Source organism: Thermobia domestica, chromosome 2, assembly GCF_964235325.1.
Source record: "Thermobia domestica chromosome 2, izTheDome1.hap1.1, whole genome shotgun sequence".
Lineage (NCBI taxonomy): Eukaryota > Metazoa > Arthropoda > Insecta > Zygentoma > Lepismatidae > Thermobia > Thermobia domestica.
The window spans coordinates 10,232,226-10,248,634 of NC_137455.1; the positions used below are offsets into that span (position 1 = coordinate 10,232,226).

Sequence of the window (16,409 nt, forward strand, 5' to 3'; positions counted from 1 at the left end):
GCCTCTTTTAAATCGATTCAGTGTCCCAAAAATAGGTTTTATCACCTCCATTATTCCTTTACCAAAACCGGAAGTGGTGGAAATCAATAATTTCCGGTTTCAGCGTTGGTCACTATAGATCAAATATTGTAATAAATAGCGAGCAGAGATCTTTTGAAATGACTCAGCGTTTCAAAAATAGATTCCATCTCTACTAAACATGAAAGTAGTAGAAACACCATTTCCGGTTCAATATTGATATCAATAGAACAATATATAGATCTCGAGATTTTTTTTTTTTTTTTTTTTAAGTATGAATTCAGCGTCCCAAGAACCAAGAATAAATTCCATCTCTACCTTCATTCCCGTGTTCAAACCAGAAGTGATGAAAATATACGATTTTCTGGGTCAGCAGTGATCACTCTGGGGGATAAACGGTAATATAATAAGCAGTTTTTCGATATGTGCTCAGTACCACAAGAATAGCTTCTATCTCGGACTTTCTCTGTTGCAGTCGGAAGTGGTAGGTTCCAATACTAATTCCCATCGAGTAGAAACAATAGTAGAAGGCTGTAAACTATTTTTACACGGGTTCAGAATCCCAAGAATATATTTATTTCTTATTCTTCTATTAAAACCGGAAATAGTAAAAGCTAGTTGCTGTGTCGATTCAACTGATTCAAAATTCGCTTGATGTGATGACTGTTCTCACCTGTATGGTGGATTCAAATTCGATTCTCTGTGGAGGCGTGATCTTGATCAAGAGGTAGGTATTCGTTTAATTGAAGATGTTTTAAAACGGATAGGAGAGAAGAGGGCAGTTCTGGCCACCATCCTTCGTAGAAAGGCCAATTGGATTGAACACATCTTGCGAAGAAATTGTCTTTTTCATACTGCCATAGAAGGAAAGATGGAAGGAAAGCGAGGAATAGGAAGAAGAACACAATTGATGGATGATTTGAAAAATAGAAAAAAAATATTGGGAGTTAAGAGGAAGCTAAAAATCGAGAAACATGGAAGAAAGATTTCCAGGCCCAAACTGAAAAATAAGAAGGAAAAGAACCTCATTAGTCCCAGGACCTGGCAAAAAGCAGAATCCTTAATAATAATAATAACAATATAATATAATTCGTTTCATATGACTGACGATTACAAATATGAGAAAGTAATCTCTATTTTCTCTCCGTGATTTTTAATATCAAAATAACTATTGGAACCGTAAGATTCTAGTTGAAGGGCATTTGTTGCCTACCCACTCCTTGGCGCGGCAATAATTTCTATGAGATGCAGTGAAAAGCCCGTATAGTTTAATAGAAGCTTCTCTTGGAGTTAATGTCAATAAAAATTAAATAAAGAAGAACAAGAAATAATTGAACCACCTTCAGAAGATCCATTGTGCCACGAATGTGCAATTTCCATCTCGGTCTGCATCTCTTCCGTGTCAGCGTGACGTCACTTGAACGTAGCCAATGTTTCGCTGGTGAGACAGCATTACAGCAAGCATTGTAGTGTCGGGAGAGTGATTCACAAGGAAGGTTATGGAAATATTCGCAAGTAGGAATTCGTAGTTGTGGAGTAGGCAGTGTTCCATTATTTCTTCAAGTATCTTTATAATTGGTAAGTAGTTGTTAATTTTTATATTGTAGTGTGGAATTAATATCATCTCAGGAAAGCAGTTTCTTTGGAGCTGACAATATGAAATTCTCCAAAAGAAAGATATATGAAAAGTTACAAATTAGTATTTTGTTTATATATACAACCACTTTTTTTTTCAATTGCCACATTAATTGATGTAGTGAAGTGCTCAGTTCATGCCTAGTGACGGGGTTTCATAGTAGAGAAGTAAACGATTTCAGTATAGTCTTTTGTAACTGAAGGAAACACCTCCAGACATATGAAGTAGAACAATTGTAGGGCCACAGTGGCTCAGTAGTGGAGCGTTCAGCACTGGTCCTTAGGATCCCTGGCTCAATCTCAACTCGCGCCAAGTGAACTTTGTGGTGGACAAATACCATGTGCGTGGGTTTTCTAGCGGATCTCTCGTTTCCTTCCACTTTTTTCGTTCTACTATTTCATTCATTTCTCATCAACACCGTCTACTTTAGCCTACCAGGCATAACCCTAGAACGTAAAACTTATTTTTTTCCCCTTATGTACAATCTAATTTTAAACAAACAATAACCACCTTTTAAAAGTTTCTGGTTGTACTGGTGCGTAGCATGTTTTCTGGAAGAACCGTTCTGTTTCTCACCGAAACCGTTTTCTCCAAAAGAGTTTTGCACATTTACTGAAACCAGTGCGAATTTTGCCAAAGCCGACATTGAAGGAAGTTTTCAAAAAGTTGTTTTTGTGCCACTGTAGAGAAAGATGGTAGAAGTTGTGAAACAGTTAATTGGTTGTGTGAATGATTAGAGTTTAAAACTCTTATTTCAGCACCGAGACTATATGAGACGAAACATAGTAATTAAAATGAGATCTAATCTTGGGCAAGTCCTCCATCGAGAGTTGAATCTGGGACCACGTGAGTTAGTTACTTGATTGATTTCAAAGAAACATCGGAAAGTAAGTACTCAGCTTTAATTTACTTTTAAAGGCACAATGTTGTTAACATACGTGTAAATTAACTTTCACTTCACTTCAACATGTATTAGAGAAAAATGAGAACAATTAATTTACTATTTGTTCACGTATATTTGCTGTACAACTTCTAAAAATTTTTCGCGGTAATTAAATTTTAAGAAGTAATGGTGAATTTTATAATAATTATTATTCATATTTATATAATAATTATAATTATATATTAGCCGCCAGAAGAGAAAATATTGGTCTTTTATTTCCAAAATAATAATAATAATAATAATAATAATAATAATAATAATAATAATAATAATAATAATAATAATAATAATAATAATAATAATAATAATAATAATAGCAAGTACATACTTAGTAATATTGTTTTCAGAGTACTAACTCATAACATATATTAGTAATGATACGAAGTGTGAACGTGAAATAAAAGCAAGGATAGGAATGGCGAAAGAAGTCTTTAGAAGAAAGAAAAGACTGTTTTGTGGGACCTTGAATCAAGAGTTGAGAAAAAAGACTCATAAAATGTTTCGTCTAGTGTATTGTGCTGTATGGGTCAAAAACATGGACATTACGCAAAAATGAAAAATGACTGGAAGCTTTTGAAATGTAGGTGTGGAGAAGAGTGGAAAAAATAGCTGGGTCGAGCGGAAAACGAACAAGCGGGTGTTAGAAATGGCAGGGAAGAAAAGAACAATCTCAGATATTATTAGGAAGAGGAAGAGAAACTGGTTGAGACATTGGCTAAGAAGGAACTGTATCATGAGGGACATGCTAAAGGGAATGGTGGCAGGAAAGAGAGGGAGGGGCGAAGGAGACTACAATTAATGGACGATATCAAAACAAATCGAAGAGGTTATCGGAAGACCGTGGCGCATAGAAGCTTCTCAGTTGCAGCAAGTGACCTGCCAATAATGGCAGAATACCTATAATGATGATGATGAACTCACAACATAAGAAATAATAACTTGTTATATGTTCAACTCCGAATCATCTCTCACTAAAAGAGTTTAATATCAATAACCTTGACTAAAGAAATAAATGAAAACAGATAGATGTTGACAGATATACACTGCGTGTTTCTTACAGCAAAAAAGATATATTTTTCTTAAATGTTTTTTTCTTTATCTTTCTCTATGTTTGTATTTACTGTATCTCGTGCTCGTGTGATTTTATATGTCCATCTTATCATATTCGTCTATAGAATTTATCTCATATATTAATTGATTTGTATTTGAGTCCTCAGCCAATAGCGCGACTGTTTACAACGAGATCTACTTTTAAAGTGGGATCTGAACCACAGTAGTGGGTTGGGTGTCAGACTTAATGTCTGTGTTTGTCTGCAGGTCTGAATATAAACTTCCTCAGTATTGATCTGTTGCATTTATATGCATGTCCATACATCTAAACTTGTATGCAAATTTTTGATATTATCATACTTCGAATTGTATGCAATCTTATATTTATCATTTACTAGCGAAGAGAATTGAAAAATAAATAAAACAAGGCAAGGGAAATACACGTACTTCTTCTTCGCACCCTGACTGCAAACTCAAAGTTATGTGAACAAGAGCTGACATTTATGACAATTTGTGTAACCAGTGTTTACATACTGAAATCTAGTCTGTAAATTATACTGAGACTCGTATAACATTCACTTACACCCTTCACACGAATTTTATTTTCGATTACTTTAATACTAAGATGTTCAGTTTATGTATACAAATGCCTTCATTTTTCAAGATCCTTGAAAGTCTTGAGAATTGCTACATAGTTCTTCAGAGTATGGAAAATGATAGTTTATTAAAGATGTCTTCGTTTACGCGTGTAATTAGATAGTTGAATGATTATAAATTTCGATCCTTACATCATTCAAGGTCTATAATAATTCGCGCAATTGCTGTAATATTACAAAAAAATACTGTATGAGTAACTTCAATAAGATCTGGAAGCGTTATCAGATTGGACTCGATAAACTTTACATTTACTGGTTTTATGTATTAGGAAATTTTAGAAAACTTTAGAACTTTTTATAAAAAGAAGTTTTTGAAAATGAGTTGGAAAATCATTTATTTTATTGTATCCATTTATATCTATTTGTGAAATGTGGGAGTCATACTTAAGGTATTCTTAAATTTTGTAGATGCGTTGATATATTTGTGCTTGTTACAATCTAAATAGTATATTGTATTTACAATAGATTTTCCATAGAAAGACTTCCAGCTTTTTTTTTTTTTCCTCAGTGTTCCATTTTGTTTGTTTGGAATTGTTGTTCTTTTCCAAAAAAGAACCTATATGAGGGCTGTTGTAGTTTAACGTAAATATATATATAGGATCGAGAATTGAATTATATCTTCTACATCGAATGCAAGAGAGCAGACCATTTAGCTTCGAGAGATATTAAAAAGTGTGGTTTACTGTCAATATATACCTTGATTTATGTGACTTCCGAGTTTGTAAGTAAGGCCAAAATATGAGGCGAACAACTTACTAAATAGTTTACATTTTTTCGAAGTACTAGTAGGAATACTATTACTACTACTACCAATAGTAATACAAACTCCAAATGTTAAGTTCCACTTGAAAAAGGGTGTGAATGAAAACAACACATCTGTAGTTATCATGGCCATTGCATTTACGTAATACATGCATTAAATTGTAGTTGTGCTGATCAGTAAAATTCCGTCATCGCTTACGTAAGTATTGTTTTCAGATGGTGATATCACTTCAGCGTGTATTTCGACCGTAGAGACTCATCTGTGATAGAAACCAATCATCTGGAGGATTGAAACTCCCATTTGGAAGCATCAAATGAATACCAGCAAAACTGTTGTTTTGTTTAAAGTGGCTTGTTATTGTTTTAATTCGTATTCTGACTGTATCTGGGCGAGGCGGCTGAATTGCTTTATTGTTCATTTTATCGAAGAGCAGCAGTGATTATTCTTGACTCCCTTTTTTCTTTCCAACTCAAGGCAAAAATGTGACTGTACAGTCCGCAGCAAAAAACCTGCAACATGAGCATGTAAGTTTATTGTGAAACTACGCCTAACAGCGCAGGGAATCAACATAACGTCTAAGTAGCACGAATCACGCCAGGAGAAACCTCTGCGTCCTCTCTTGCACACTTATTTTGGAGCAAAAGACTTCGTCGTTTCACAATAAGCTTACATGCTCATGTTGCAGGTTTTTTTTTTTCTGCGGACTGTACAAAAATAATAAACTTTCATCATTTTTCTTTTCCAAGTTGTATTTTAAAATTTTCTTCATATCATATCGTCTCGTGATGTGTGATAATGACACATCGTTTCAACTTTTCAAATAAGTTAAAAAAAATAACGACATGCCGCAACGTACTATGTTGTACTTGGACGATATTGTAACATTTAGCAGCGAATCTTTTGAATGAAGAAGTGACTAGCACGGTGCTTCCTGTGTACATAGTCCCATATTTAATTTTAGGTGGTGCACATGTGGCTCAGTTACTATTGTAGATTATACCACAATTAGTCATTGTGCCAAAAAGAAATGTTAAACTGCAATGAAAAAAAAAATAATCGAGAAGTTCTTCATTGTGGAGTAATACCTCTGCAGATCAGTTTCACGTTTGCGTATATATATCGGGTGTTCTAAAAATGGCGCCCACGGACCGCAGACTACTATTGTACACGCCAAAATAAGCGAAAATGTTATATGATGGAACGCCCTCCAGAGCCTCCTTCATCTGCTATGGGGAATCAAAATTTCACAATGCGGCAACGTCGCAGATTAACTTGGAACCATTGGCATTACTCTACGAATATAACAAGCAGTTGAATCGACTGCTACACTAATAAGTGATGCTAGTTTCAATAAATATCGTCTTTAGCTGCCATCTGGAAAGAATCGATATAATTATTTAATAGATTGGTAGATCTAATCTATGGTTCTTTATTTACGACGTTGCTACATAGTGCAATTTGTGTCTCCAGACGAGAACTCGAAAGGTATATATATATATATATTGCTTTATTTTGACTTGTGGAATAATGTTCTGTAATCCATGGGCGTCATTTTTAGAACACCCGATATATATATATATATATATATATATATATATATATATATATATATATATATATATATACAAACAATATAGAATAAATATATCAAATCTTGACTATTAATATAATTAAATCTTCCTTCTTCTCCTCCTCCACCGTAGTATACGCTTCATTTTTTTTTTTTTTTAATTAATCCTTGTGCTTTTCAACACCTAAGTAATATGAGATAGGACCTCTACTTCAACGTAAAATTTGGATTATGTGACTCACTCGGAGTCGAAAATATAATTTTACGTATTACAAAATGACTGTTAGTCGTATAATCATGATACCACTCACGTAAAGACATGTTTGGAGAGTAATACTGTTTAAATGTCTATGTTTCAATGTCTTTTCTCCGAAGGTATCTTCTTTTCTGTTTAATGCTGGTTGTTTAGTGTGTCAATGTAATCATCTTTTCGTATCATTCAGATGTCGGTTTTCCACATCCAGTTCGTTTTTCAGCTTTTCCTGTTATCAAGTGTAGTCATTACTCTTTTTTTTTTTTTTTTTTGGTAAAAATGGCAGCGTTAAATCATGAATATGTTATTCTACGTACTCTGATCGGGTGCGAAAGCAAGCGTGAAAATTAGAACAAACGGAAGAATTTAGTTCGTACCGTCATCAATTGATCATATTTCCTTTTAAGTGTATGTAATTTACTCAATCGATTCAAATTGAAAAGTTCGTATGTATATCATCAATACAATACAAAAATATAGAAATGATTAGAGGAATCGCACTAAAAAGGAAGAGAAAATCAGTGGACATAGTTAATGTAAAGTAGTAAATTAAGTAACGCATTCATGTACCTTTTCTTTTATCGTTGGCTAGGTGTGTAAGTTTTCGTTTTTCTCTTTTAATGGGTCTCTGTTTTTTCTTCTTCCCCTGCATGATATGCAGCATTCTTTCGTAGGACCATATCTTGAACGCATTTTTTTAAGTCATTGTTTCTAATTCATGTACAGCTATGCTCTGTACAAACCTTTTGCGTATTGTTGATAATTTATTCTTTAGTCAGAAGACCTTTCTTTTTGTAGAATGCTTGCTTTACTTTTGCTTCCTAGTTCCAATATCATTTTTACTTCAGTTTTTTCATACAGAGACCGCCAGAAAAATGTATACACTCTTTGTTATCCTGTATCAGGATACTGGCGTTGACAATTATTCTGATATTGAAAGGTTGGATGCAAGAACCAGGATTTTTTTTTAAAGCGAATTTGAGATTATCACATGTTCCAGTAGGAAAAAAATTACTGTACATTGTGTGCAAGATTTATGTGGATCCGATGATTATATTCAGTACAGTAGAACGTCGATTATCCGAACGTCGGTCAACCGAACGACCGCTTAACCGAACTGTGTACTCGCTCGCTTAAAGGATTTTTTTAAACGTTAATTTTGTGTACTGTGTGTATTGTTCATGCAAAATGCGTATGTAATATGTACATATTTTTGTTTAATAAACTGTACCACATACTATATATTCCTACTAAAGTTGCCTTTGTACGTTACTTTGTAATACTTAAAGAGATGCCTGTTTTTATGAATAAATTTACTGTACAGTACTTCTTTTTGGCAAATAAACATGTACAGTTCGATTATCCGAACAAACCAGTTTTCCGAACACCCATGTCCTCCAATTACTTCGGATAATCGACGCTCTACTGTATTATAATGTAAAAAGATGTACCTACATAGAGTGTTATTCGTGAAGTTAGAGCAAGAAGCAGGCAGCTCCAGAAAAATTTCTAAAAGTGGACATACCTGGTTCTTGCTTTCAACTCTTCAATTTAAGTATATTGTAGTATGGTTTTTCGCCCAACAGATATCGGCATTGTTTTCGGTTAAAATTATGTTGTAATACGGTTTTTCACTCACCTGATATCGATACTGTCAGGACGGTTAGTGAGATAAGAAAATGGCAGGAGCACGTTTGACGTTCGAGCAGCTTAAGTACGTTTTGAAGTATTTTTTATCAGGATTGGGAATACCATCGAAGTGCTGCGTCAGTGGAGAGAGGAGTTTGGTACTGAACTACCAACCCGCCTAACAATCAAACGCATTGTTAACAAGTTTGAGGCGCATGGAACGACGAGCGTTTGCTGCAGCTACAGCAGTCAATGTAACAATGGAGACAGATGCACATGCCTCTGTAATCTTCTGGCGAAAGTTCTCGAGCGTCCCAACTGAAAATAACTGACCATGCCGAAAAACCATACTACAACGTACTTAAATTTCTGAACATTGTCAATGGCAGTATCCTGATACAGAATGACAAACATTATACATTTTTCTGACGAACCCTGCAGCTGAGGAAATTTTTTACTTACTTCTTCCTGTTTCCTCTTTGTATATTGCTGCCACAAATACTGCCTGATCCATCTTAATATAAATACTCATGTCCAAGGGCGTCCATGTTGTGGTTTCCAAGGGGGGGGGGGTAAGTATAAGCGACGTTTCAAATTTTGCTGTAACTAATGTAAAAATTCTACTGAGTTTTCAATATTCCCAAGTTCAATTTCCTCTTAGGGGGGCAAGCGCCCACCTTCCCCCTCCTGATGGGCTCCCTTGCTCATCTGAACTAGCTAAAGTGTTACGAAAGAAATAAGATATCCTGTACTTTTGAAAAGAGGCAACATATAATAATTTAATCACACTTTCAGTCAATAAAATATTTGAGGTGAAATATGCAGACAAGTTACTTACTGGACTTTCATTTCTTTCCATAATCTTTACGAACTGATTTCAAATACTTTGTGTCTCTGAATGGATTCGTTAATGGAAACATCTCAGATAATTAGATCAGATTCTCTTTCACTCTGCTAGAGAGGAATCTAGTTTGTTGAAGTATATGCGTCTCTTTTCAGCACTGGAGCTATATGAAAAGTGGACTCCGAACCACTGTAATTCGTTCAAATGTTAACGTTCTTCCACCGGGAATCGAATTTAGTAAGCACAACTAGCCGAGAGGCCAGAAGAATCGAGAGTTCCCTTCAATCAAGCTTCACAATCATCCTTACTATACGAGACCTTAACATATTCCCGTGGCCCCGCGTAGCATAGTTGCTAACGCTCTCGCGTTCGGTGCGGGCGGTCCCGGGTTTGATTCCCGCTGGGGGCACTCGGTCAAAAAACTGTTAAAAGCTTTTTCAGGCCAGCCACCCAGAATGAGGTTTTCCTGGATTTTCTTCATTCACACCAGGCAAATGTCGGGGTGGTCCCTAGCTCATAGGTCCCAGGTCGCTTCCTTCCTTCCCTTTCCCCAGATAGTGTGCTTGCCGATGGACGTCATCCCTCAAACGTGACGGGTTAAATGGCTTTAGACGCTGAAATCCCAGAAATCTAAATCCATATTCCTATTTCCTCATAAGGGCTATCCGGTGCAATGGTGTGAACAGAATTTGGGGGAGATGGCTGAAATTCAGCTCAAATGTAGAAGAGGCCGTATGGTTTCTACATTTCGAAAGCAAATTATCCTAAAATGGAGGGAACATAGGAAAGGAAAAAGCACGAAACATCAACATTAATGTCAATGGAAAATCAATGAAAAAAATGAAATTGTCCTCGTGTCTCCTGTTTCTAGAGATCCCAGTTCAATCCCAGGTAATGTTGTGTATTTGTTAATAGTTATAAAGATGTAATTAATAGATACTATGTAACCTATATCATTTGTTGACTAGATGATTACAATCGAACAGTTTAATTGTTATGTGTAGCCTGTATCTATATTGAGTAGATGATAATTATGTGCTTAATTGTTAGAGTATACCTTGTGTTAGATTAAATGATGTTCTAAGCCAATGGTGCATGTTATTTTTCTATTAATTTGCAGCCTTCTTGTTTGCAGCCAACGCGGATAGCAGAGTTTGATAGAATTTTGTCAATCCAGACGTTGGTCTCAGACTGTGAAGCTCATCAAAAGGCTGTGGTTAAACTTAATGTAGCAGGTACCTCCGAAAGCCTCACCATTACATTTCCTTCGTTAGAGATAGCCGAAAGCCTGGCGGATCTTGTAGATGGATACTGCCGACTCGCTACTGGCTCCACAGAATCCCTCTGGAATAAGAAAGGTTAGTAAAGACATCTGTCTCTGTATTATTCCGATAAATGTAAAGTTTAATACAGTTACCTCTTTAAGAATTATTATTATTATGTATACACAGTTCTAAAATTATTCATTAATTGCACAGCTGTTCGTGTTAACTTGAATAAATTCGAATGTTAACAATGATATCTATTTGGCAGACAGTACAGCGACATATTTCTTCATTTAAACGAACTGCTGATTGAAGTCTTTAGAAAATACAACGATGTACAATGAAGAAATTCGTCACAATTTTCGTCACTGAATAAAACGAGAAATACTATTGCTTTACTTGCACTAGTTGAAAGATTGACCATATAAGCAGAACTAATTCAGTGAGGATTTGTACACTGCAGGTTTTGTTTTATATTATCTTAATATTTTATTTTGGCTTTCTCAGAGATCTTACCCCGAGGCCTCCTAACCAAAACTCTATACGTATAGGAATTTCCGATACGAGGCGCGTGTCCCGTCCATTTTAGGCGTTTTCTTTCAATAACTACAATATTAGGTGATGCATATATAAAGGTAACCAAGAAAGTTCTGTCGCTTTTTCATCGACCACCTTCCAACACCGATATGTCACCTAAGACGTACCTGGAAGAGCAAAAATAGTCTCCATCAGCATAGACGACCTTCTGCCAAATGAACGTTCTGGAAGGCCATGGATTTCATCGCGGTAGAAATTTGTTGGCCGTGAAGCGAAGAAAGTATGAAGGGTATTTTGCTTCTCTACTAGGGATTTGAACTGGCGTTCTCTAAGGTGATTATCCAAGGAATGGAACAGGTGATACCTGGACCGTGTAATGTCCGGGGAGTATGGCGGAGGCAATAGTGTTTCCCATCCAAGACATAGAATGATGTTCCAGGTCATCCTAGCCATGTGGGGCTTAGCGTTGTCCCGTAATAGGAGGACCCCTTTGCGATTCAGAAGTGCTGACTCCAGAGTTTTGAATTTTTCTTGCACACGACTTAACTGCTGACAGTACATAGTTCCATTGATGCTCTGACCAGCCGGTAGCAGTTCCCAATGCACAATGTCGCGAGCAGTCCACGAAATACGTAGGAGGACCTTCTTCTGGTGTAGTGATGGTTTCGTCTGTTTTGGAACCGGTTCATTGGATGCTAACCAATGATGATGGCGCCTTGGAGCTTCGTATAAGACCCACTTCTCATCACATGTCAACATCCTATCTAGAAATGGCACCTTCCTCAGACGAGACAGCAAAGAAACACAGGTGTCTGCTTGCGTTGCCTTCTGGCCCAGAATCGACCCAACTTGTAGTGCCTCTTAAGTTGATAGAGGTGCTGCCGAATGATTTCTCCACTCACACCGAATTGTAATCACAGTTCCTCGCATGTCTGACCACTGTTCCTCTCAATTGCTGCCTGAAGATATCCATTTTGTATATGCGTTGGTCTACCGGCAAGTGATGCGTCTTCGAGTGTTTCGTCACCGCTGCACTGTCCGCGTAGTCACGACAACCTCACTAAAGGCCTGGCATATCTTCCGCTCCGCTGCAGCGGAGTTTAACCCCAGTTTGAACTTGTACAGCATACACGCCCTGATGACGCTCTGTGGAGGTCCCATGTTCACTCTGTCCTTACGTAAGTTCACGGTGTAACTGAACTGCCACAACCAGGTAATATGTTGGATATACCCACACCAACAAGTGACCTTCGCCTTATCTCCAGTCGCATGCAACTCACGATGTGATGGCCAATTGAATACAGACCTCGACAAAAAAAAGCGACAGAACTTTCTTGGTTACCTTTGTATATTGTGGAGTTCCGCGTCACGTAACTTTTTCCGTTTACCCTATGATCACCTCTTTTGACTGCAAGATTGTTCGTCAAGAATTGGTTTTCAGTGTTCTACTCGCTGTGCTAATGACCAGCTTTCCAGTTCTATGATCAGTACGATGCTCTTGTACATTTCTCCATCGACGAAAGAGCTTTTGTACCGAGAAATAACATGCATTTCCTGTCGTCAATCTACTTGTAATTTTTTCGTTAACTTCATTTGTATTTTTCAAATACTGAACTCCTTAAAGAATACATATTCTTAACTTGTCCGTTTGTTTCAACTGTAGCTTATAAGTCAATTGAATAATTTTTACGTTGATTTGTGGACTCACACACCGCAGCATAAATTTGGCATTTGCATCAGCCACTAACAGAACATGAGTAGTGGAGTACACACTATGACGATGTAAATAACCATTCCGCACGTGTAATAAATACTGTAAGATTCAGCAGATGTAGATTGTGTTAATTACTGACTTTCAATATAATACCCTTGTTAATAGGACGTAGCAGTAATTGAAAGCTGAAAATTATTTGGAACTTTTTAATTTTTTGCTTTAGTTGCCTAATTTTCTGCGTTTAATTCGCTGAAAGCTTTCAACACTCATGAACATTTTCGTCATATTCATGTTTCTCTCTGTCTTTTTTTTTTTTTTTTTTTTTCGTATTATCGTCAGAGTTTTTGTACTTTAACAAATCATGGCAACTAAGAAACTAATCTTATGAAATAATGCGGTGTTAGAATAATACTGACATGCAATATGTCTTCCAGATAAATTTCCCAGAGGTTAACATGAGAACACACTGCAAGTATAAATTATACTCTTTATGGAAGGTCCTGAAAGGAACAGTGTTTACGAAGAGTAAGGCAAAAATAAAGAAAGAATATTAGACTCAGCAATTTTTGTAAAATTCAGTATTTCGCTGAGTGCACTGAACTTAATCACGAGCTAATATTGTCAGTAAACTAAGTCTGTAAATGGATGTAGATGTAGAAGAAATAACTATGTATTCTATTCTTTTTCTAAGGTGAAGTAAAATTTTAGAAATGTAACGTTCCTCAGTTTTTTTTACATCCAAGATTATAGCGTATAGTGATACTAGTCGATTTAAAAAAATATAGTGATAAAAATATTGTTTTAATTTACCTTTTTTCATATAAGGAAATATTCCATGTCTTTCAAACAGCAATGATGTAGGACTTCTTCAGGTTTAATCATTAAGAAAATAACTTAAGACGAAATTTTATAGCCAAAATTAAAACAGAAATCCAGTATTTTGAAGTAAAAAGTCGTATATTTAAAAACTCCATTACTTTAAAACAATAAATTCCTACCTCGGTTTTACGTAAAATTTAACTTTATTATTTACCTTATTAACCTTGAAGAGTACTATAACTGTTCAGAAAGAATAACTTGTTTCCTTGACGAAAAGGAATAAGTCGATTTATATAGAGAGAGAGTGTTTCAAAACAACACTAACAATGTGATTCCTGACACCAAGATGAGACAAAAAGTATAGACCAACCTGGATGCACAAATGCTTCCTTTCGGAGTTATAGGCTGCCGAAAACATGAAAAAAAAAAAAAAAAAAAAAGAAAGAAAGAAAAAAAAAGAAAAGAAAGAAAAAGTAACTTTAAAGGTCCATAGCTCCAAAACTATGAGACCTACCGTAGTCGGGTCAAGACTTCACGTAAGAACTAGCATATGCCCTATCCAAATACTTAAGTTTCAGAATCCTGTGGTACTTCCGTAAAAAAAATTTATAGAGGTAGTTGGGAGTACTTTAAATTATATGTCCATAGCCAAACTCCCTCTATAAAAGATGCTTCGTAAGTACCTTAGGATTCTGAGACATGTATTTTTGGAGAGAGCACATATTAGTTCCTAAGTGAAGTCTTGACCCGACTATGGTAGATCCAAGTAGCTTTTGAGCTATGGACCTGTAAAGTTAATTTTTCATGTTTTCAGCAGCCTATAACTCCGAAAGGAAGCATTTGTGCACCGGGGTTGCTCTTATCTTGGTGTCAGGAATCACCTCCCAAACGTTGTCGGTGTTGTTTTAAGTACCTTCCGGTCATACAGTTAAAATACGTACATGTGAATAAGACTTTAAAAAACTGTGAGTCTGAAATGGATAACAATTCTTTCATGTGCGCTGCTCTTAAATAGTTTTTTTTTTTTTTTTCATTTTATATACAATCCCCAATTCCTCTTACAGTTAATGGCATGAATTGTTACAAACTAATTATGTGTATTTAAATAGTAATAATTACACAATTAATTTGATTTTGCAAAAATTTCATGAAAAAGTTTTGTACAATATATTGTGGAAAAGTTATTTTAATATGCACACAATAATAACTAATATTGAATGCAAATGGTATGTATATGTGTTTTGTTAGTTAAAGTGAAAGCTTTAGCGTGAAATCTCTTCTACTTTCAAATGTAATCATTTTCTGTTTCTTCTTATCCAAGCTGCTGTATGGAAACATTTTCCATGTCCCTGTTCTGTGAAAGGTTTGTAGGATGAAAATTAATATTCAGCTTTTTTGCAGTGTTTCTCTGAATAATTTGACTTCATCTAAGACATAAAATAGCTTTTCATTTGTAGGAAAAAGAAATGTCAATATTTGGACTGTGTGTGTGTGTTAAATGTTTGTTAGATACCCATATTTATTGATACATGCTTCACGGAGTAAATTCTGGTATTCATTTTGAACCAAAAAAAGAAAAAAGTTATGACCACAAGAGAATCATAATTTAAAAACGCGTATTCTGGATAATTCAACAATAGAAGTATTTTTGTGTCGATTTGAACCTTCCGTAATTCTGCTGGATCAAAAATGTTCCTTTAACCCTTTTAAATTATGGCTTTTTTTTTTTAGGTAAATTATTATAGACTTCCAGTCAAGAGCTACAGCGATCCAAATATTTATTCTAGGATCATGGTTCGTACTTCATTCTGTTCAGAATAGAACAGCCTTTCAAACGGCACCATTCACATTTCCCTGCCATGTCCCTGAGGCGGGAAGTTTTGAGAGATATCGAGATTTTTTTATTTATTTTTTATTTTGAGCCCCTCTGGACTCCCCTGTGTTAACACACAGATCTCAAAATCAACTGAAAATAAGGAGTATATACTGAATGTGTGCGCAAAATTTCAGGCTTCCATCGTGAAAAGTAAGGTAAAAAAAACATTTACCAATGTGCTAAGAATATCCCCACAATACCCAAGATTCCCGTATAAAACAGGATCTGAGATAAAATAAATAAATAAATAAATAAATAAATAAAAATAAAATAAAAAAATCCTGAGATACCTACTTATGCAAGGATCATGGTTCGTACCTCGTTCACTTCAGAATAGAACAGTCTTTCAAACAATATTATTCACATGTCTCCATCGTGTATCTTAGGCGGTAAAATCGCGGAAAAGGAATTTTTGTTTAAAAAAAGATCCTTTTTTTTCTTTCTTTTCCCCTCTAGACCTCCTATTATCACGCAGAGATTGAAAAATATCAAGGGCTGCAATGAATATGTTTGCAAAATTTCAATCTTCTAGGTGCAAAAGTAAACCCGCCAAAAAATAATAAAAATAGGCCTAACAAGAAATTCCTTGGTTTCAAGATGACGCCATCACACCTAATGTCTCGACGCAGAAGATACTACCCTGTCGTATAAAAATATACGGTATAATTTAAAACGGTTAAGGAGCAAAAGAATGGTTTGTGCTTACCAGGATTATCACCTCCAGCTTGCTGTAGAAATTACTGTTGACATGTTTCAGATTACAACAGTGTCATGAAAGAGAACCAAAGAAAATATAGTCAGAGAGAGGCAATATGTTCACTAATACTAGAAGAAAC

The 16,409-nt window shown here is 35.6% G+C and overlaps 1 protein-coding gene across 13 annotated transcripts in view; it reads left to right on the forward strand.

Annotated features, from left to right (window-relative positions):
- Fak (protein tyrosine kinase 2 Fak) overlaps nucleotides 1-16,409 on the forward strand; it is a 414,892-nt gene that overhangs the window by 346,436 nt on the left and 52,047 nt on the right. For 11 of the 13 annotated variants that reach the window (XM_081738434.1, XM_081738449.1, XM_081738452.1 and 8 more), the window contains 2 exons: nucleotides 10,483-10,720; nucleotides 15,019-15,060. In XM_081738434.1, coding sequence (XP_081594560.1) covers nucleotides 10,483-10,720; nucleotides 15,019-15,060 — 280 coding nt within the window. The remainder of the gene's footprint in view (nucleotides 1-10,482; nucleotides 10,721-15,018; nucleotides 15,061-16,409) is intronic. The other 2 variants (XM_081738425.1, XM_081738428.1) reach the window with 2 other exon arrangements.